The sequence below is a fragment of the Haliaeetus leucocephalus genome, unplaced genomic scaffold (genome assembly GCF_000737465.1).
Source record: "Haliaeetus leucocephalus isolate CR32 unplaced genomic scaffold, Haliaeetus_leucocephalus-4.0 Scaffold92, whole genome shotgun sequence".
Classification (NCBI taxonomy): Eukaryota; Metazoa; Chordata; class Aves; order Accipitriformes; family Accipitridae; genus Haliaeetus; species Haliaeetus leucocephalus.
The window spans coordinates 12,888,800-12,912,605 of NW_010972528.1; the positions used below are offsets into that span (position 1 = coordinate 12,888,800).

At 42.2% G+C, this 23,806-nt stretch overlaps 1 protein-coding gene across 1 annotated transcript in view; it reads right to left on the reverse strand.

The window, feature by feature from the left end:
• Window positions 1-1,247: 1,247 nt before the first annotated feature.
• WTIP (Wilms tumor 1 interacting protein) overlaps window positions 1,248-23,806 on the reverse strand; it is an 83,339-nt gene continuing 60,780 nt past the window's right edge. The window contains exons 4-9 of the mRNA XM_010585240.1: window positions 23,695-23,762; window positions 9,950-10,012; window positions 7,347-7,477; window positions 6,196-6,247; window positions 4,252-4,320; window positions 1,248-1,400 (exon numbers count right to left, since the gene is read on the reverse strand). Of these exons, the coding sequence (XP_010583542.1) occupies window positions 1,248-1,400; window positions 4,252-4,320; window positions 6,196-6,247; window positions 7,347-7,477; window positions 9,950-10,012; window positions 23,695-23,762 (536 nt within the window). The remainder of the gene's footprint in view (window positions 1,401-4,251; window positions 4,321-6,195; window positions 6,248-7,346; window positions 7,478-9,949; window positions 10,013-23,694; window positions 23,763-23,806) is intronic.

Sequence of the window (23,806 nt, forward strand, 5' to 3'; positions counted from 1 at the left end):
AAATCATCAACACATGGTAGAAAACAAACCATATAAAAGATTCATCTAACTTCCTATATGGAAGACATATATTTCCCCAGAGCTCTGAGGTTACTGTAAAAGCTTATGCAAAATATGAAAGTGTGTACATTCTATGTACATCTAATACTTGTTATAAAATACCAATGTTAAAATGGTCTGCTGAATCTCTAAATTATTATTTCTGCTAAACTGTACTTTGTTTTCCAATGAGGACAATCACTGTAATCAGTTCAAAAGTACATCTAGAAAAGAACACGAAGCTGAAAAGATAATACAAAAACCACTGTCCCCCTCTTTTTTTTAATAATGTATCAACATACAATCATAAAGCAGTTGGTAACAAATGAAGTCTTGTATAAAACAAGTAGTATAAAGACAAGTGTACCTTTGCATAGAAAGGGGCTGCTAACCCTATTAAACAAAAAACAGGTTTAAAAGATGAATTCTTTAGTAAGTGCCAAATCATCAAGTTGATATGAATGCATTTTGAAACCGTGGCTACATTTGTACACAGCAAGTGATTACAGAGGTCTGTAACTTTCTTCAAGTTATGACTCTGCATGTGCCAATCTTTTCAATATATTTCTCTGTAATGCGGTTGTTACGCGAGATGCTTACCAGATTTCTTTAACAAGCTAAATAGTCTTTGGATGACTGTGGAACCTTGTAGGATGGAAAGCCGGCCCGATGCTTCTTCACAGAATGCCATTATTTAACCCATGCTGAAAACTGCCATTGCCAAAAACACTTGTTTGCTTCCTATTCACTACCTCTGGGAATCTAAGTTTTAAAAAAATGTGAGACTGTATTCTCTAAGACCAGAATTCAACAAAACTAGCTAAAATGCTAGCATTTATCTTATCATGCTTGCTGCAATATGATAAGGTGCTAACTTTTGGGAAGTAATTCTACACTCCTTACTTGGACAAAACCTCCACTGAAGGAAAGTGAGTAGGGAGTGCAGAACAGCCCTTTGTACCATTGTTTTTAGAAATGCTGCCATTTACAGTTACAGTTTAGTGGTGAATTATTTGTTCAAGTAGACAGTGTCTCAGTGAAAATGTCTAGATAAAAGAACGCAGATGTACAAGATCAGAAAAGGACCCCTCACCTCTGATTTAAAAAATAAATAGCTGGTTTAGATGGTTATCTTTAAAGGAACAGGAAAGTCATTTTTAGATTTTTGTCTTCTCTTTCAAACGGCTTATTGGTATTAGAAATGTCTTTCAGAGTTCTGTGACATGCATTGGATAGCTTGGAGGTGGATGTGATGGCAGTTTAATATTAAGGCGCCTGATATGACAGCCATGGCAGAGCAAGTGGCCCTCTAATGGGTAACAACGATGGCCTTCCTCATCATTGAGCTGCAAGCCACAATCCTAGAAGAAACATATACATCCCAGATTAGTGAATGGTTCAGGTAGGTCATCTCACAACAATGCTGATCTATCCTGCATAGCCCTGAGAGCTCCCTCCCACGCCTCCAAAGCCAGCAACCTCAAGAGTTTTTGGTAGGTGGACCCTGATTATCTCATATTAAGCAAAATGACATCACTGAAATCAAACAGGACAGTCTATAGTAGTACCCAGCATTTTCTTCCCCATTGTTTCCCATTCTGGTCTCTTCATCATCTAGTAAATGTTGATGCAAATCAGACAGGCCAAAGACTAACTAAAGACAGGCCAAGGACTGACTCTGACACATAAAACCTGGAAGAGGTTAGAACAGAGAAGGAGCTAATTCTGCAGCAAGGCAGCGAGCAAGAAATGGGGGAGCATAAGTAGAGAATGAGAGGAGTGGGGAAGAGGGGGAGACGAGACAGGTTTTACTTCTGAAGCAGGGCTAATCTTTCTCTAATTTGGAATTAAAAAAAAAAAAAAAAGACTTCAAGGCCAATGGCCTATCTTTAGTGGAAATATGGTAGTACCTCTAGGACTGGCATGTAACTACAGGGATGACATGGGTGAACAACAGTGGAGGAACAGAGATGAAAAGAACAACAACAAACAATGATCCTGCCTGCTGGCTATTACGTACACTGCAATAGAGACAATCCTCGTTTTCAGTTATCATTATAATTTTGAGGACATTTGAAAGTCATGGCAGTTTTGTGCTTGGATTTGATGTCCCAAGTATGTTAAATACTTAAAAATTGTTACTGTGACCAGTCCTGACAAACCAGAGATTCCGAGTATGTATGTGCACACTTAATAGAAAAGCAAAAAAAAAAAAATTGAACAAGTTGGGCATATAGGTCATTTTAGTACTGAAAACTGATGCAAATTTTTTAATTGGACACGAAGTACAATTTTTCAGCTTTCATAGCTCAAATTAAAATCCTCAAATTTTACAATGCTGAAATAAAAATGAAAAATGGGCTTTAAAGTAAGCTTTAAAACTGGCGTGTTAGTTTAGGGAGGGTTTAATCAAAGTTTCTGCCAAGGTAGTCTTCTGTGTGTTACTGTACGTTATACAATAACTTTATAGTCCTTTATGTAAGATTTAAAATTCAATTCCTCATTAGAATTTAACAATTTTGGATAACCTACAGTTGTGCCAAGTGTTCACACCTTTTTCCCTCTCCAAAATTGTATTCCTTTTCTGCGGTGAGAAAGCCTGCCTTCTCAGTGGATTTCAGTTTTAGAATGGGGGTCTGCTGATCTGTAAAACAGCTTGAACTTCTCAGCAGAAGTTATGTGGTTGCAAGAAAGAGATGATATAGAAAAGCAGCGAAGTTTCCAAACTGACTACTGGCTTTGCATGCCCACCAGGTGATGATGACATTAATGGCATTTCAGAAGTGGCTGCCTAAGTCGTCATAGCCTTTGCAAAAGTCTCCATGTGAATACCTCGAAATACTGGCACTAACTTTTCTAGCAGTATTTGGAGACAGCAGTGACCCAGTGTGTACAGTTTGAGAGCCTGACTGGAGAACCTTAGGCAGTAACGTACCCCTGTTTACACATGGCTAACCCCCTGACTTCTGCATGTAAACACACTCTGCCATTCTGGGCAGATGTGGAGGCAGCTTCATTTGCCTCAAACTGGAAGGAGAATGGGGAAATGAATAATGAAACAGAACTGAAAATAAACCCCCATTGGGACATTCTAATATAAAGTCAATAGCCTGAGAGAGAAGGGGAGGGAGCTGTCATCTTAGGTGAAGCCTGCACAAAGCAATAGATGGGGGAAGAAGGAGGAGGGAAGTACAGCTCTCCAAAATGCTGCAATTTCCTGTGCCAATTTCTCTTGAAAAATTAATAGAAAAGGACGGAGTATCCAGATATCTCTAGGGGAAGGAGATAACTGAGTGGATGGGGTCTTCCTTACGTTTAGGTTCACGTACATTTCAAGATGCCCTGCATTTTGTTATTTTCTCCCTTTATTGGAAGTCTCTTTGTAAAACCTTTTTGTACAAAAGTGCATGGAAGATAGCATTGCTGCATTTTTGCCTCTGGTGCTAAGACAGTTAGGTAGCACAGTTAGGATCTGTGTGGATATTTGCATGTTATATCAGAGTGCCAAACCTACAGCAAAAGGGAAGTTTGGGTTGATCTCAAATTAAAGAGTTTGTTTCCCTCCTCATGCTGCCGGATGTAGAGCTAGGACTGAACTCAGTTCTCCTCTCTGAAACAAGAGCACTAATCCCACAACCTTGATCTGCCCCAATAAACTTTTAAATGTGCTGCACAAAAGAAACTACTATGAAAAAAGTGACAGAAAGTCAGTGGTATCCCTGTCTCTTTTCTAATAAAGAATCAATATTCATTCAGCATGGAAAAAACACAGATCACCTACAAAAGCCTTCCAGTTTATGTCCTTCCCTGCACAGGCAATGTGAATTCAAGTCTCCTCAGATCAGAGCCATACAAGCTGTATCCAGAGATCAGAAAAAAGAGAACTGGCACCTACTCTTTGACCTCTCCCCACCTTGAAGTATTGAAAAAAATTCAACCCAAAGAACCAAACCCAGCTTTTCAAGTTAATATACTGGGGGGAAAAAAAAAAAGAAACTAATTTGGTACTGGAAATGGCAGGACCACTTGCAGCCCAGCTAGCACTCATTCCTTTGCCTCCCTTCAGGAGCTGTGGGGCAGAGCCCTACCTGCCCAGGCATGCAAGAGCCAGCAAGTGCACCCTGAGGTGCGAGTCAGGCACCTACCAAGAGGCTGCTAGTTATTAGCAAAGCCTTGCTGTGGGGCAGGCCAGCAGAGGTGCCTGATGCTTACCTCGCAGTGATAGCACTCCACATGGTAGTCTTTGTCCATTGACACAACCCGAATGGTCTCCTCGGAGCCCTGTTGGGGAAGCAGAGAGAAGGCAAGAGTGGGCTTGTAAAGCAGTGTTTTCTCAATCTTCTTTCAGTGCCCAACCTATTGCTTTGGAGAGCTGTCTCCCCAGGGGATCCCCCTCTTCCTCCGCAGAGCAGAGGTCTGTGACCACTGAGGGTCTTGTCCCCTGGTGCACAGCACTGCACCGCTAGTTTTGCTGTTCAGCAGCAGCGTGGGTGCCTGACATATCTAACCTGTAGAGGTCATTTGGGAAGTGTAGCCAAAACTTCATCCTTAAGAGACAAATTAGTCTTGAAATCAAATATTTTTTTTCAAGGGCACCCAGGATCTGAACGAATTACCAGGCAAAAACTATGACCTGCTGATTGGGTAACTTTTCCTTGTAGACATCCTGGGCTGAGTTTTCCAGGGCTTGTATTCCCCTCAAACCATCTGCTGCACAGCTATTTTGCACATGCATATGTCACTGTATGTACCCCATAGGGATTTACATACCAGTCCAGCAGGTAATGATGTGCACAGGCCAAAACCTCAGCATGAGGGTGGATGCAGTGGAGTTGTGTAATTCCTGGCTGAGCCCCAGGCCCTGCAGAGCAGCCCATACCCTTCTTGTAACCTCACAGACTCTTTCCCTGATCCGCTCTGAAGCCTCTGAAGACAGAGCTCATTAAATTTGTTGCCTTGCATTGTTTCCAGTTCCAGGTCTGGTTAGAGCATCAGATATGACGTAGACTATGTCTGAGAGAAGCTGTGGGCAAGTTAGTACCTGCACTGCTAGACTTGAACTAACCTAAGAAACCTCCATGGGAAAGAACATGGAGTCTATCTTGCTAGCCATCATCAGATGAGTCAGCAGTAGGACTGCTTTTTTTTTCTTTTTTTTTTTTTAAAAAAAGTCATTTTGTAAGACACAAATCCAGTGAAATTTACATAGGGGTTTTCTCCTCACATGCCATCACTAGGACAAGAAGTTCTGGCTCATCTTTGCAAGGGTTTTAAATGCCCAGGTCTCACACAATTAACAGAAATAATAATGACAGAGAATAACATGCAGCGATGGAGGTGGGCATGCTGAGAGGCTCTAGCCACAGGCTTAATTGGGGCTTATAGTATGCAAGCTCTGGCTCTATAAACATGAGAAGAGGAAAAGGAGGGAGGTGCTGAGGCCATTGCTTACAAATGAACTGGTCGATGACCTCAGCAACGGGAACTCAGATGGTGCTGCACCCACCAGAGTATAAGGGAGCACTACTGTGGGCAGGCAGAAATGGGATTGTCCTAATGCACAAGTCTTATCGTGCTAACCATACTGTCAGGATAGGCTGAGGTTGCAAGCAGGCAATTCACCTGGGTTCCCTTTTAGCCACCTTTTCTGCTGCCTTTTCCACCCCTTTAAGCACTTTCATTACATTGCCATCCCAGGATGACAGATTGTCTGGCCTTCTCACAGGGTCAGAGTAACTCTCAGATGTCTTTTCAAGTTTGGGCATCTTAACAGGTCCACATTAGAAATGCAAATGTAGCAGACAAGGAAATTTGCTATTTGAGCTAATGGGAGATTCTAAAAATAAACAGGGCTTTAATTCTTTGGTCATTCATGGAGCCCTGTCAGGGCTTTCAATTAAATGAGATTTATAACAGCATAACTAAGACCTGGAAAGTACCCTAAAGATACAAAGTACTACGCTGCATAAGTAGAGTGTGACTATTACAACTTCTGAGAATGTTTGGGAGTGACATTACTGCTGAACTGTATTTAATTTAGTATCTGACATAGTATAGACTCTGGAAGAGGGAAGAAAAGCATCTAATATGTTTTTAGAAAGCGTTCATACACCAATAGTTGTTTTTTCTAAAGAGTCAGTGCATGTTAACATGTACCTGTGCTGGTAGGATCGGCTGGTTACAGGAAGCACATTTTGGTGCAAAAACCCTAGGGTGCAAGAAGAAAGTGTTCAAAATCACATTTAAAGTTTCTTCAAAAAGTAGAACCAAGAGAGCTATTCTAACCACGCCTTGTTTTTAGCAAAATGTAGATGCACAGGATTTCAAATGCATCTAAATGTTTGATGATATCCAGGGAAAAGGAGATTTGGAAGAGGCTGATCTACCCCAGCTTTATTGCTTAGGTCTTCCTGACCTCTAGGCATCATGAATCCAGCCCTCTTCCCACATATGCCCTTTCTCTTACCTTCCTTTACTCATAAAGCCATTCAAATTCTTTCAGAGACTCGCTGTTTTGACTGCAAAGCAACTTCTAATTTGGGGACTGTCACCATCTGACATCAGGAAGACATAACCATGCTAAATAGGAGAGGGGCTGATCATGGCTAGGATCTACTTAAACCAAATACATCAACCCATCTTATTATCCACAGCTGCATTTTATGACAATCACTGGGCCAACATTCACTCTATCCTTGTAACACAGTCAGCTTGGTACCAATACGGTTGAGTTCAGAGCGATTTACTCTTGCTGCATAAGCTGAGTTATTGGTTGACTGGAGCTAATTCACATTGCCTTTGAGGGGGAGAAGAAAGGAGTCCCAAAGCAATCACTTAAACCACAAAACTTTGTGTCATGTGACACTAAAATCATTCTAACACTAGCTGCTAATTACATGTCTACTGCCCAGTCTAGGTTAACCTAACTTATGCTTACCGGTGTCACACACTACCAGAACCTCAACTCTTAGAAACAGCCAGCAGAACCTACCACCACTTGCAGAATTAGCCTGATCTAATTAGCATTTGAAGTTCTGAAAGAAGGAGAGAAAGAGCCACCAGGGAAGTACATCCTCCGACACAACTTGATTTTCAACCTCACCTGGCCACCGCATGCCACACTGGGCTCATGAAGTGACCTTTAATGTAACTTTAAAATACTTTACAAATGCAACATGTGAGAGCAGCACTCTAGGAGCATCTGAGCAAATAGGAATTACCCTTTTTATCTACTACAAGGCTTATAACTTAACCAATAATTTAACTACTGTAATCTTTCCAAGCACGCAATGGATTTGTGGACTTACGTATGGTAGTCTTTGACACAGTAAATATTGTTCTCCACATCAACAGTAAAGGGGACTCCATCCAAACATTCGTTACACACCACGCAGCGGAAGCAGCCGGGATGGTATGACTTTCCAAGGGCCTGTAAGATCTTAAGAGGCAAACAGCAAAATAAGTGGATGCATGATTGCATGAGATGCCCCCCATATACTGCTGTGTCTGACTCAATAATGACAGTGAGAAAAGCACTTCAGGATGAAATTACCACTCTGCAGATCTGTCAGCAAGGGGCTTTTTAAAACAATCAACTTGCTTATTTCAGTGGGTTTCAGTAGGCTCCCAATAAAGAGAGAGAACTGTGAAAATCAGGCAAACGCCCATCAGTCTTAGCTCTGCAGGGCCAATACTGCCAACAGAAATTAAAAACGGCTTCAGAGGCCACTTCTTGGCAAATCTGTTGCAGCCAAATACAAGTTACTGGGATACAGAGTTAATTCACAAAACTTAACAGGCTGTGACAGACAGAATCCAAAGCAGTCATTACTCAAACTTAAAATAACAAAACAAGCAAATAAATAGGTGTCCCTTTATTAATTAAGGATCCTAATCCACCACAGTTACTGACTGGTTATCGCTCAGTAACAGGGGCCTGTCGGTTTCTGTTAAAATTCTATCTGTATCCATGTGTTTGGATACAGATCCATCCATCTGCCCAGGCTTTTCCCATGCTGACCTTCCCTGTTGCATTTTAAAGGTTTCAACAAAAGGCCTGATGCAGTCTCAGCTACACTACTACTACAGAACAGATCCCCTCCCTCCTAGTGTCCTCCTGTGTAACGCTCAGCACGGCACTGGGGCATGTATCAAGGAGGATGCGCCAAGTCCATGAACAAGCCTCTGGGTAGAGTGAAACATGGTACCATCTTCAGGCAGCTCTGAACAGGTTATAGCACCAATTGCATACATTTCCAGTGTAAGAAATACCTTTGGAAGATAATTTCAAAAAGTTATCTGCTAGCAGCAGTGCTCAGCTTAGAGGTGCTAATAAGCTGGAGATGAAAAATCTCCACAGGCCAAGCTCTCATGGCCCTGTAGATGATTCTATGAATAAAGATCAAATTAACAGGAAATAAGAAGTGGCGCACAGGAAAAATGCAGAGTCAATTTAACCTTTTTCCCCCCTCTAATGAAGCCCTATAGGTCTCCATTCAATGAGTGGCATCAGACTCCATTTGGTTTGCAAGCCTGTTCCTAGCCAGAAACAACTTGTCTCTGTGTGTGCGTTGCTATCTAGGCAGCTACACAAGACACACTGTTAGCCTGGCATGGCTGTGCAGCCACCCCTTTGCAGGAGCAGCTCGTAATTCAACTGCACTTTCAGCTCTGAACAGCTTCTGTTGTGCCCAGGCCTGTGGGGCTGCAGCTCTCTGCTCCTTAGCTGTACACAGGCACCGCTACTGTGCAGGCATGTTTGTTGTTACGTGCGCTCCCAGGGAGGAACACGAAGGAATTAGCCAAATAAGACTGCTTAATTCCTCGAGATCCCAGAGCTGTTTCCTTTTGTCAGAGCACACTTGCTGATGGGAGAGAGGCAGACAAGCACCTGCCAAGCTTCCAGCTACTGAGCTCCACCAACGAGATATTATGGACTCTTGCCTGGATTCTGCAATTAATGGCCAGCTCAAAGCATGCAAGTCAGGATACCCCTCCCCCTCCCAGCGTGACACAACTCTAGAAATTTGCTCTTGGGCTAAAACGAACAATATCCTTGTCCAACCAGTGGTGCCAGGATATGAGCCAGAATCCTCATTAGCGAAGTCTCCGTTCCAGCTCCTACTGAACCTCTGTGTTTGCAATGCAATAGCTACTTCTATTAGGCATACTGAGGTTCATATACATTTTCAAGCAAGAGGAAAATAGATATACTACACGATCTGCACATCTTCAATGTGCAAGCCACTTAATTTTGTTTGTTTGGGAATTTCTGCTTAGGAAGAACAGACTAAATTCTTCCTACTTTCACCCACTGAAATGATGCCAGCAGTATCTGGTCCAGCCCATAGCCCTTTGATTTTTTTTTTTTTAATTATAAAAGTAACTCTGACTACTGGCTCCCTACAAATCCCAGTGGCAATAATGCATTTTACCTGACATGGAGCAAGTGGCAGAAGGTAAATAAAACAAGTCACAGAGCAGGTAACAAACCTCAGGACTACTGATAACGTCCCTCTCCAGATTCCATCCACTTGACAGAGCTCTTGCTATTCTACTGTCTTACAGAGCACAGCCTCTGTTTTCTTTTACCATAGTCTCCTACAAAGCTATGCTGTATTGTCACCCTTTAGTATTAAAATTCTATTTATTTATTTATTTTTTTAAACTGGCATTTGGCAGAACAACAGCCTCCCACGATCTCAGGTAGAAAAGAAGCCAAATTTACTGTACTTAATAGTAATAGAGCATAAAGATACTTTTATTTACTGCCTCAGTTAAAAAAATTACCTTGACAGCAGTGAAGACACAATGGTAGTCTTACTAGGGAAAAAGCACAACGTCTCACAGTGCACTACCCAAAGTACATGAAAAGCAAGCTACCCCGCAGTTAGGAATTTAGATCTCTTACCATTTCCATTATGAGGTGTCCACAAACAAAGCACTTGTCCGCTGTTTGCTGAAAACCTGAATACTGTTCAAATGACAGAAAAGAAAGGATTATTAGTAGCCACTCCTCTAGCTGCAGAAATACCTTTTAAGTCAACGCTGTGCTGTTTTCCAGCCTGTGCCATATATGATAGCAAACTATACAAAAGGTTTGGGAGACAGGAACTCAGAAGCCTTCGCTCTGCTCTGGCAGCACGCTCAGATAACAGCTTGGCCTTCTGATCCACTGCAGGATTTCCAATGAGATTTCCAATGTAACAATATTATTTTAAGTTTGATTTTTATTTTTGAAGCCTATTTGGTGAGTTTGCATTTGGCGTGCTGGAATTAGCTTGATTTCACTCTTTTGGTTGTTGTTGAGGAAGTAACATAGGACTTACCTCCCAACTCCTGCTCAAATTAGTGACCAGATGCTTACTGACCTCAGATTTTGGACCTATATTTCACCAGTGCTATATGCAGGCCAAGGAGGATTTAGCTGCCTCGTGGATACCAAGCTTTTTATCCAGGGAAGAATCTAAAAGTCCAGTCGTAGGAACTTGGGCCTCCTGCACAATGTGGGCAACAGTAGGGTACCTCAGAAAGACGATACAAACCCCAACCGTCAGCCCATGCTCTATCCTGCAGTGGGAAACGGGAAGGCTGGGCAGGCCTGGCAGCAGAGACCTCTCAGGTTCGGTGCCTGGGGCATGGCAGCAGGGAGATGCTTCACCCACTTAGGACCAAAGCTCTGCATTCCCTGCCTGAGTGGTTTTGACCTTAACTTTGTACTTGCGTCCCCAAAGCAGATCCTGTTTCAGATACCAAAGTCTGTCTTTAGCCCTGTGTTTAGAAGTATATTAAAAAAAAAAAAAAAAAAATCAAGGTTATCAGGCCAGACGACTGACCTACCAAACAACTACCCCACAGGCAAGAGGCCTTAAGAACTCCAGCCATGTAATTTTGAAACTGGTATTTGCAGTGGCTGAACTTTATCCTCACCCACTGCAGTCCCCTGCAAGCGAAGTGCTGCATGTGCATTCTTTCCTGCCAGAGGGACAGGGTGCCCAGTTATTTGTACAGTATTGCACAGTGATGCTTATTTCAGCAATTAAGGTTTTAGCAAAGCTCACCTGAAATGTGCTTCAGTTGCACAAGATAAAAGACAGGGAATGGGGAGGATGAGTGTAAACTGGACTCTTCTCCCAGAGCACAGGTTAACTGGCTCAGGCATCTAATGCACCCTCAGAGCCTCAGCCCAACAGAGTTTACGGCTTGCTCCATTCCCCCCTTGATTTAGTGGGGATTAACTGTCCCCTCACTTCAAAAGCCAGTGTTCCCAGCCTAGAGCTGCCATATGTTTTCCTTTTTATCGGTGTGAGGGGATTACATGTTATTTCAGATCAATAGGTTGGAGGCAAAATTATTGTTGCTATGCAACGAAGTGATTATGAAGGAAAAGGTCTCGCAGACACTTTGACGGGCGCAGAAAGTCAGTAAATGATGGTATAGCAGCTGTCACAGCTCCAAATTTACTATGCACTAAGGAACACAGCTCATGCAATCTTAAACTTTGAAACTTCATCAAAACAGACCAGGGTGTTGAGGAACAAATACAGAGGCAGACAATCCTAGCTGGCTATTTCTGCAAGATACTGTTTTTTTTCTCTTTTTTCTTCTTACTGATGCAGAAAAAAAGGCCTCACTGCTTGGGATGCTTCTTGGCTGCACTGTATCTGAGTAACCATCTGGCTAGACTATTTCCTAAGGTTGCAAACTCGAGGGTTACTGGAAAACAGGTGGGTAGGTCCTAGTGGCGCAAACAGCAGAGGATTAACAATAGTACAAACCCAGCTAATTCTAAAATCCTGCTGGAATGAATTTACTAGTACCATCTGGCTGTCATTTGATAAGGAATGCAAAGGAGCATTTACCCAGCTATTGATTAAGCGGGAACATTATTCCCCAGGAACAGAATGGCATAGTGGTCAGATTAATGTCATTTATTTATTGCTAACTAGATTGTCATAAATTACACTGTTTGTCAGAAAGAAAGGTTTTGCTGACACAAAAATCACTCTTTATATGACTAACCCTATTAAATTAAAACCATGATTTGTTTTTAACAAGAGAATTGTTATTTGTCAAACACATCCAGAACTGGATTACCCAATTAAGAACACTTTGCAAAATGGCAGTGAGTCTAATAGCAGTGATAAAATATTTCATGGGCTCGGGGAGCTGTCCTTTACTGCTACACTCTTCTGATCACAGTATCAATCCCAGACAAACTGGAGACCTGATTCAGTGAGATCACTGTTTTGGATTCAGCTCTGCTTGAGCTTTAAATCTATTTGGACTGGAAAAGAACAGCCTCAGATCCCAGCAGCACTGTTTTCTACATGTGGGTAGTACTGCGGACACTGCTGTTTAAAGGTAAACAAGAAATTATTTTCTCTACATTTTTGTAGCTCACCTGTCAACTTCTGCTTTGCAGTGTTTGTTCTTAACTTGGAGAGTTCAAACAGGGCTGTTGTGCTAAGTTTTCAATTTCAGAAGCAGAACTTACAAAGTCTTAAAACACTAATGAAAATCGGCAACATCTGTCTTTGAAGCGCTTTATTATTATTAACCCACACAAATCTTGCGTGTACAACGAAAGAGAAGTTGTGACTTGCTCCAGACGGCACACAAGGCAGAATGGCCTCGTTTATTATCTCTCAACGCACTCAAGAGCCTCCCCAGTGCGGGGTTCCTAGCGTGGGTGGGTGGAAGAAGCACTGGTCCCCCAAAGCTTGTGGACTAGGTCACTGCAAGAGAAGAGGAGGGTATGCTCTACAGGTCTGTAGCCTCTTTTATTATTGACATAGTTGGAGGGGGGAAAAGAGCTTTTGCGCACACCACCCCTCCCTTGCAATCTGGAGACGTGAAAAACAGATTGAGGTGAAACAGCGAAGTAATACAGGCTGATAGGCAAGACCCTAAGCCAAATCACAGCTATGCTTCCTGTACACATAGTATTTTATACATACAATTTCATTTAGGATGTAAGCAGTACTGAGCTCAATTCTAGCCCTACTCTATACAGGTTTTGTACATGCCAGTTTTAAAAAAAAAAAAAAAAAAAAAAAAAAAAGTAAAAAGTTTTGTTGGCAGACCAGTAAGATGATGTAAATACAGACCAATCTCAAACTGGACAGAAACTTTCAGAAGTCTACAAACAGTCCATACCCAGGACAAACAGGAAGTGTAATTTTGAACTTTCCCAAATATTCATTATAGATGCTCATTAAGCATATATAAAAACATTGAAAGAAGTTGTTTTAACAAGAACAGCTCAGAAATTCAAAGATGAAAATGAAGTGTTATCCTTTCCTCTCACTTCTGTGACTTAGAAATAAGATGTTAGTTACCAGGATGCAAAGAACACAAATGCATGTTGAAGAGCTGGTATATTATTTTTCCTGATTTCTTAGTTTGGTCCCAGCTGTTTTCTCCCATGTTCACCTCATCCTTGACTTCTCTCCCAGGATAATAAAATCTCACTTTATGTTCATGAATCAAGACTTTGTAATCAAGCTCCCCAATGGATACACTTACATAAAGTAAGACTCTGGGAAACTAAATAAACCTTGAGAAATATGTTAATTATGTTAGAATAGAAGAGTAAAAATAAAGTAGAAGACTTGGCTGGCTGAACTTTTCTTTTGTTTGCTTTCCACTATACTTTGATTATCAAACGGGCAAAAAAATCTCTAATGATTCTGTCCAACAGTCTTTGTTTCAATGTAAGAGGAAAACAAGTCCCCTTCTGTCCTGAATATTTAGGCCTGTTAGTGTCCTCCTGTGATAATCTTGGGGTTTATAACTCTTCTGTCTAATGTGCAATATATCCAAAAGAAATTAACAATGAATTTTGAGCATATAATGAACAATTATGCATGGAGGATAATCCCACCAAGTACTATGAGAAACAATTTCTCCTGTCTGCCCTCAATCCTGTAACCAATCTTGGTTGTCTACCCAGGGTCTTTTAAAGCTTGATGTTCTCATCATGATTTTCAAAAGCAAAAACATTCAGAAAACAGCACGCCTGAAAAAGGCTTCAGGACCCAAAGTTTCTACCTTAGGCAATGTCAGATCTTTGAAAAGACATGTCGCTTCTTCTCCTTCGCATGCCTAACCGTGCCCAAGGAGAGGCTGATGCCCTTCCCTGCTGTTACGCACTCAACAAAGCAAAACCCTCCTCCTGGAAACAGACCCTGGAATCTCATTCCAGCCCATTTTCTTCTTTGATGAGGATGTTCAAAACCTGCTAAAGGTTTGTGCAAGCAGATTGAGTGGGTTACATTTCAGTAGGTGTGGCAGTTGCTGCCCCGGTAATGGTATGAAGCCGTAAAAACTACAATTCACTGTTACAGCACTGCAAGGTCACCGAATGTGATTGCTCAGCCTAGGCTTGCGATTCCTACTCTTTTATGCTTTAAGGGCCTTTGAGAGGGATGATCAGGAGTTTTTGCCAAAATGCTTCAGGCGTTTAATTCTGAAAACTAATTTCTGAATTGGGTGCTATGCTAATAATGTATTCCAACCCCAGGCTGCCTGTAATCCCTCACAGACTCTCTTCTCCTTGGTTTCCCATTAGCAGAGCATCTGTCTTCTCACTGCTTTATTGTTTGCTCTCTGCATGGGACCCTTAGTACATGGGACACAACAATGCAAGAAATTCATGGGATCACGTTAAGAGAGGGACAGAATATCAAATTTGGTTTCATGCAGATGAGGTTTTCTTGATATTGGTTTTTTACACACATATTTAAATGCTGCGATTAAACGGAACTGAGCAAAATGGGGCCTTCTCAGGCTCAAAGATACAGGAGCCTCATGGCAGGTGGCAGAGATTAAACTAAAGGAAAATCGTCTAGAACTTTACTCTTCATCTCACTCAAACCCTTTCATATATCCTGTTGCTTCACCCAGTCTTGCTGCCAGTGAGGAAACACTACCGCAGCAGCTTATCTTCTTGTGTTTCCACTTTGTTATGTTTGAAGGACATGGGTAGGGCAAGGAGGGACTTTATGTTCTGCACAGAGGTAGTTGGTCTGGCCATGCACAAAACTGTTGCCAAAAATCAGGAATTCAGCTGGTAGCTAACTTTGCCTTAGCAGTCAGGCATTTTACAGCCTCTGAGAAGGGAAGAGCCATTTAACTTCCTAGAGAGCCTACAGAGACCCATGTGTGAGCACTCACCAAGGCTACTTTTACTTTCTGTCTGATTAATTAAGAGCCAATAATGATTTTCTTACCTAGATCTTCCTTAGACAAACTCCTGTGGAAGCTTTGCGGTGACAATGATCAAGAAAAAAGCCCGAAGTGACAACTTTAACTCTGCATCATATCATACAGCCCAAAAATCTATTAACTTGATTCACACTGTACAGCATTTCATATTGCACAGTGCTATATACTCTTGCTGTGAGTTATTTATTGTCATTGCTACTATCTATTATGTACACTGCGAGAGAAACTGTCTACATTAGAACATATCCTCCCAGGAAAGAAAAAAAATCTGCATTTTATTCAAAACACTTGTTGAAAGATTTCAATTTGAAACATAACAACAACTAATACCAATGTTTACTACAGAAGTGGAAACACACCACTTTCTCACGTTTTTTTTTCTAATTCTCCCATAGAAAAAAAATTAGTACTGTCTGCTTACAAGTGTTTGGCAGGAGTTACACATAATTAGAAAGAGCTCTAGTTCTTTCACGTGTGCTTCAGTGATTGTAATTTACTTTTCAATCTAATATTAAGAAAAATGGGATAATCTGACTTTTTGGGTCACCATCTCAAAAGGAAATAGGGGAGTGACTATCCGGCATGAAACCAACTGGACTTTGTAACACACTTCAAAATATTCCACTAGCAAATGTAAAGTATGAGATAGTTGCAAAAGCTAGTCCACAGTGATACATCGCAGGAAAAAAACCCATCTTTGTCTTTCCTTGGTCTTTTTGTCATGGCCCAGAGAGTGATTCCTGTGGCCCGTTTAACAATCCGTAACCCAGTCCAGGAAATGCTGAGCATCCCTTTAGAGAATACACACCTTACTCGCACATTGACATTTCATCACATTATGTTTATCTACATTATCACCTGGGTCTAGGTACTGCCTGTGTATTGCTGTTCTGTAAACTTGAGAAATTTTTCTGGACTCCAGTTGGTCTCCTATTTCAAAACACCAGTTTTCTTCAATTAGCAGAGCTGCAGTTTGCCATGCCATGCAGTGTTTGCAGCATTCACCCTTAGTTTCTCAGCCTTGGTGCCAACATTTTTATATGGGCCCTAGCTTTAAAAATTTGTCCTCTGGGATGAATTCCTGGGAGAAAATCCAGACCTCCCTGAAGTCAATGGGACTTCTGCCACTAGCTTCAATGGACTTGTAACTTCTTGATACGGGATACAGCACTACAGTATTGTGTTGCAATAAGAGGTAAACCCCAACTGCCAGCTCTACACACTCTTCATGCTGACTTGCATTCAAGTCCAAAGTGCAGAGGCCAATCAATATTTGACTACCCTTAAATATTTTGAAATTTGAATTTTAAGCCCATCTGTAGGCTTGATGCAACACTTCAATTCAGAACACCCCAATTAATCGTCATTACTGTCAAATTTGTTTATAAAATAAAACCAGGACCACTGGCATACTACAAACTTAGGAAAAACTATGGAAGGAAAATATTCAAATTTTTTTGGCAGGGAGGGGCTGGAGTGAGACACACACAAGTAACAACATGAACTTTACTCCCTCATGCACTGATTACAGTAACGGGCTATAATCTGTTTGGCTTTGTTTTCAGTGACAGTATTTGGGAACACAGCAACACTCAGCATTCATGATGCCTGCGGAACTTGAAAGCACCTCCTGTCCCAACCTAGAGCTGTCAGCACCTTGAAAATGCTCACAGACTTCCTTATAGTTCTGTACATTAGCAATATTGCAGCAAATCCCTTTCTGAGCTTTGATTCCATTATTCTGTTAAACATACCAATAAACACCCATGTCTGTCTGTTCTCTGACTGCAGTATGCATTTTAATAGCAACTCTCCTAAATACAACATCCTGACAATTATCTGTAACTCCATGTGCTCTGTGATTCCCATTAGATATGAAATGAACACAAGCTGCAACTTCAATCATTTACCTTTTCAACTGAGTCTATTTTTTCTGAGAGAGTCTTGCTTAGCAGCAGTGGGTTCTTTGACTAATGCACTAGTCCCAGTGCTCACCTCCCAAGGGGGATCTCCAAACATTTATACTCGCTGAGATGGAAATTCAGGCCTCTGACTCCAGCTGACACCAGCTTCCATTACACTTGATAACAACTATCTTCCTAGGGCCCCAGCAAGTGGTATGGGCCATTTCCCACACTACCAGCCTTGGAAAACAGCATGTGCACAAACTGAGAAGAATTGCCTCGTTAGTATTAATATTTACATTGCAGCAGTGCCCAGGGGCCCAAATTAGGGTAAGGGTCCTGTGTTTGGTGCTACAGGAGATGAAGGTGCAAGCCCTCCCTCTCATGAATCCCTGATCACCCAGCTCGCTGATATCCGATCGCTTTCCCCCATGAAAGGCTGATCCTTTCCATTCGTCACCTCCCTACTGGTCTTGCACACCCCGATCCTTTCACATTTTTACAATCATTGAGTGTTACAGTTGTGGATGTAAGATGAGCCCCTCTGTGTTCTCTGTAGCCAACTTCTGCACTGCAGTGGTCAGCTATGGAGCAAAGAGGCTACAGCTGTGGCAAGAAGAGCATCCTGAGCAGGTACCAGTCACTGGTGTAGGGGAGAGAAGGATTAGAAACCACAGTAGGCTGGATGGAGAGGAGAAGGAAGACCTGAGGGGCAGCCTGCAGGCTTGCAAGGCACAGCTGTGGGCTCCTTGCCCTCCTTCTGCCACAGCCTCAGCCCCAGCCTCTCCCTGGCAGGATGGAAGGAGGCCAGGGCAGGGAGGCACAGAGGCACCCGCACACAGCCATCGCAGGGGCTGCCCGCCCTCCGGGATGGGAAGGGCAGAAGGGGGACACCCAAGGGCCTCCTGGAGGCTTGCAATGCGCTAGGTCTCTCTTTACGGTTGGCATGTGCAAAATGAAGTTTTTAGAGCCTTTCACTTGGAGGATTTATGGGCTAAGTGACAGATCGTCCTCCAGTCTTACTCCTCACTGAAATGGATGAACAGCTTTAGATGAAACTTTCAACGACTAATGACAGCAAAGTTAGCCGGAGGCAAAAACCTGGCGTGAAGAAGTTCAGCCTAAATTATTAAATTTGGCAAAGTTATAAGACAGTGAAAGAGATAATCTTAAAAGGGGAAGTTTTGGATGACCTTAACGCTATGCACTGCAGCTTGTGGTGTCTGTAATAGGTTATTTCCAGAGCATCTGAGCGTCTTCCAGTAGTGCATTAAGCAATGTAACTAACATCTGTCACGAGGTTCATTTTCCCTCTCATCTCCTCCCTGGAGGGAAATCCTCTCATTTCTTAACCTCTGCTGGACCCCCACTCAATAATGTTCATTACCTCAAGAGAAAAAGGAAAAGTCTATCAAGCAGGGGGGAAAAGAAAAAAAAAAAAAGAAAAAAGAGATAATAGATCTAAGATTCAGGCTGCTTTGGTGACATTTTTAAAGTCTTTTTTGCCAAGAAAAACAGTAATTTCTTTTAAATTTCTTTACGTGATATTTGAGCATTGAAAAGGAAAGACAAATTAAAATTATTGAGCTATTTTTCCTTCACCCATGATTATGCAGCAATTTATCAACAAAATAGAACAAGAACATCTGACTCGGATTATTTATTATACAGTAAGGCATTTATTTTTTGTTCACTTCACCAGGAACAGTGTCCCTGTTATGGCTAGTTAGCCATCTGTGTCCTAAGAGCTTTCAGGGAAGGATTAAACTGTCATTTGTTTTATTTCCTTTCATGAAATAACTATCCTAACAGGGGTGAGGCAAGACTTGGATATTGCTGGACTTGCTACCTTAAGGTGGCATGAAAAAAAGAGTAACTGGATCTTCCCTGGAGCTAAAGCAAAGCAATGAAAAGTCTGGGGTTTTGGTTTTGTCCTTTTTACTCCTTACACTAACATGCAATATTGCTACTGAAGTGCTCCTACTGGAAATTGCATAGATTAGGCAATCTCTACACCCTGCTTAGACAAAAGTGGAATTATCTGTGGATTTTCTAAAAATCTGATTCATTCACTACTTTTAGCCAATGTGACTTGGGTTTAAGCACTGAGAGAATATGCAGCTAATCAGGGCTGGAAGCAGGAGGCTGACAAAAATGAACAAAGAAGGAAGAGGTATGCCATGTCCTCCAGGTGGTAAGGGTTTACCAGCCCTCACCCATCGATTCGCAACTCCACACACAAAAGGCAGGCACTGTTCTTGTGAGGACAACTGTGGCATGTGGCATCCCTTCCCCATCTACAACTCCAGAAGTGGGTCTAAAAACTTCCAGCACTTCTTCCATGGAAAGAATGAGCAAAATAAGCTGCCTGATTCAGACAAAGATAATCTGTGCCCTCAGTAAGAGCAAACATGTGGGAAAACTATTTGCTAGAAGAATGTACCTTGTGGCTATTGCCAAAGGTTTTGATGGGTGTATCTGCGCTTTGGATAGCTTTATGGCTGCACAGTGGAAATTGCTTATAATGAATAACATCTACATTTCTCTAACACCTTTCATCCAGAAATCAAAAGCACTTTTCAAAGAAAGAGCCAGATCTTGAATGCTTGATGCTAGTAGCTATTCATGTCATGCTTTTACAACCAATTTTTTTGAAACAACTTGGTAGCCAAAGCTCTCTGGCACTTGCTATGCTTTAAGAGACAACTGAGCTCTCTTAAAAGATGGGACCCACACAGCATTTCACCACTGAAGTGCAACTGCCTCTGGGGTGAAAGGGATGCAACCAGCGCTGTGCTGAACCTCGACAGGGACAGTTTAGCCAAGGAGGGCAAGCCCTGCTCGTACAACAGGAGCCAAACATCTATAATGATCAGGTAATGGCTTTTCTCAGGGTCTTGGCTTCAAGGACCGTACATAATATTGCACTGAATTCTACATATTGTCTTGGATAGAGAGAAAGAGCTGATCTGGCTTGAGTGAGTGGGAGTTAAAGAACCAGGTATTGCATACGAGCCATCAACTACAGCTCTGGAGACTCTGCTCCAGCAGAAGCCATTCTGACAGAAAACAGCAGTATTGCAGGAGACTTAAAATACTGACATCTATAGGATGTTCAACATTTCTAACAGTTACAATAAGAAGAAACCCATAAATAATACCCATTCCCTAAAATTTCGTACATTGACTGGTTCACAGCAAGAACCAGTTCAGCTTTTCTGCCCCTTGTTGTTCATGTGCTATTAACTGCAGTCCAAAGCGGGAATTACTGCAGTCTCTGGGTCTTGCCTGGACTGGCCAGAAGGACATCCCCAGCATGATGCCAGGGATGATGGGGAAGAAGCACCTGCAGCAAATTAATGGGATACACAGAGGCAGCAGTGGGGACAGACAGAGCTCTGCAAGAATTACAGCCCTCAGCTCTGCCCTGTGCTGCCTGTTGAGGGTGGGAAGGGGACGGGCTCTCCCCCAGGTAGCAGGGAGGCTTCAGCCCACTACCACCCCTGCTCTCCGTTTGCATTACATTTGCAAGTCAGCTGCTTCCCATCAGCATGCCTCTCACTGGGAGGGCAAACGAGGGGCTCATTCAGACCACTGCTGCTTCGGCGGGACTGTCAGCAATGAAACATCAACTCCTCACATCTGTCCCTGGGAATCCTGCTGTTGCAAGCCTAACCATGTACACACAGGCCCTTCCAATTCAGTTGTTATTACATGGATTTCACCAAAGACCCCAGTGTGACAGCACAGTACCTCCTGCCCAAATTTTCTGAAGCTGCTCTGCTTTCTAATTCCTGTTATGTTTGTGCCATACATGAAATAACCTGGTCGCAAGCTGCGGGGTTGCAACTCCACAGAGCTGTGACCAGGCTCCCATACCCATATAGGAGCAGCTAATTCTCCTGATCAGTTCCCAGGCAAACAAAAGCCAAGGAAGAGCAAGGACACTAACAGGAGACTATTTTCTTAGAAGGAATACAATTATAACATAGATAGACTGCCTCTGTTTACCTCCCCAAATTAAAATCACCTTTTTCTTATACTTTTACCTAAGAATGAGACCAGAATGTGATCCACTCTGCTTCTGACTGCATTTACTGGCCAGAGAGAGGCTGCAACGAGCTAAGAGAGAAGTCTCCCAGTGCAAGAATGGTCAAAGGTAGGAGCGTGTACTCACGCAGCTGCTATAGGGCAGGGCAGAGGCTTGCAGAGAGGGAGGAGGCATGTCTCTGTGGAAGACCTGTGGATTCAGGGCTATGGGAAAACTCCACAGACTGTTATGACGCATAGCAGCTCCTATAGCTCTGCTGGCACTCTCTTCTTGGCCTGCAAAGCTTGCATGGTAGTGGTCAGAGGACAACGTGCAAGATCAGCCTAATTCACCCTCAAGCAATTCCCTCTCCCTCTCCCCTGAACCACCCCTTCCCCACCATCTTTAACTTCCCTAACATCCCACTACCATACTGTCAGCAGGGAGTCCAAGCTGCACTAAGATTTGGAGTTACGGTAGAGACTGATATTCTCAGTTATACAGAAAAAGCATTTGGCTATCTGCTTTGGACTGAACACACTTCCTTTTAGAGAGGATTGGGGGTTTCCAAGTCGTTAGGAGCAAGACCTGGGAATATGAAGTAGTTAAAATTATTTCCTTTTTAATTGCTACTTTGCAGCCTCTTCCTCTGACTTTCAGAAAAGCTTTGAGCTTTCCCTGTCCACAGAACTCTAAAATAGGCAAAGTTGTTTTATTAGGGAAACAAGACAATTCCTAGCCATTTGCTCAGGGGAAGCTGAGAGAAGATGAAATCGCTTTCTGAGAAGCAGCTGGCTTAACGCGGGCAGGGACAACATCAGAATTTGATTTCTTTTACTGATTTCTGCAGCAGTGAGTCCCTTGGTCTGCTTCTCTCCCACCACTCAGTGCTACTGAGAATCTGCTAAGACACACCTGTGGGAGGTTTGGGTTTTTAAATCTCTGCCTTAAATGTCCCAACAGTTCCCTAACTTGCAGAAAGTTTATTCCTATCAGGTCCTTAACCTCAGTTTTCTTGGGAAAAATCACTGCAAGTATCTCCCTTCAAAAGCCTACTACAGAACATGTCTAAGAACTAAGGAGGTTTCCCCCCAAACACTTGAAAACTGAGTGTTCTCCAAAAGACTGAGATTTTTAGATTTAAAATTCCCATGTTTAGGCTGAAATTACAAGCTAATAACAACTATCATGTCATTAAGTCTGGATGAAAGATTTTGATCATGGGGAAAGTACATTCCAACACAGTTCAAAAATTAAAATCTCAAAGGTTTAAGCCCCTCCATCTCACACTCCACCTCTTCTACCTTCTCCCTGTGCTTCTGCAGAAACACAGGAAAGAAAAAAGCAAGGGAGAAAAAATAATTTTCTCTCCAAAATGCAAGCAAAACAGTAACACATTGCAATTCTAACAAGAAACTTATTTTCTGCACAAAATACAATTTGCTCTTTTCAACAGGCTCCAGCTGTGGTAGGCTGAAAGTAAAGGTGTAACACATGAAGGCAAACATGGCTTATATTTTAGGAATTTCCATTATTTTTATGGATTGCCTTGATGAGAAATGCATTTGCGCACTCTGAACTGCCAGTAACATTTTTGTTGTGGGATGTACTTTGAATAATTCCTTTGCAAAAACCATGGCCATATATTCATTAGAAATGGAAAGTCATTCTGGAAGACTCAAGCTTCTAAATGAATGGTATTTCAATAAATAAAGGTGGCATAAATTCAGCATACTGATTCTCCAATTCATCATCCTCTAAGCTAAAATATATCATTCCTCTCTACTTTCAATTCCCAGCCATGCCGTCCTCTTTATCTTAATTATAAATGGTCTGCCACTTATCCAAGTCATTCTCTGTGTACTGCACAATCCTCACCCTTAATTGCACAAATATTTTATTTTTGGAACAACACAGCTCAGCAACAAGCTTCATTTTTCTATTCATGACTCAGTCTCTATTAAAGTAAAGCGTTTATAAAAGCTACGGGCGCATGGAAAGAAAATTAGTTGCTCCTCCGTGGCTAACAGTTTTTAGCTAATCACAATGCAGTTCCACACCACTCTGAGCAGAGCAGTGATTAAAACTGGCCTGCAACAAAGCAACATTGTACACAGCGATGACGTGCTCCAGTCAAAAACGTCTCCCCTCTTGTTATGATTGGTATTCCCCAGATGTTTGACTTTAAGCTCTAGCTTGGCAGGCAAGGCTTTGTGGCTGCAATTCAAGTCCCAAGCTTGAGCAGCTCCAGTGTTTACTCTCATAATTTACACTTTGTGATGGCTTATAGACAGTTATGTACTTGGTTTCATAGCCACCACTTCAAACCAAGGGCCTGATCCTGCCTTTATAGAGCTAGTGGTAAATGCTTTCCGATTGCAGCACTGGCAGGAGGCCCCAGATGACTAAACCGTCTCTCAAAGCAAACAAGCCAATATAAAAGAACAATTTAGTTTAAAAACAACTAAAAAAAATGCCTGAAATCTTACTTACTAGGAAGTCTTCTTCACAGTACACCTTGCCATTGACATTGTAGAATGCTTTTCCTCGTAGTCTTCTCCCTGTTAAAACACGGTACCGTCAGAATTTTGCGCTCCGTCCCCAA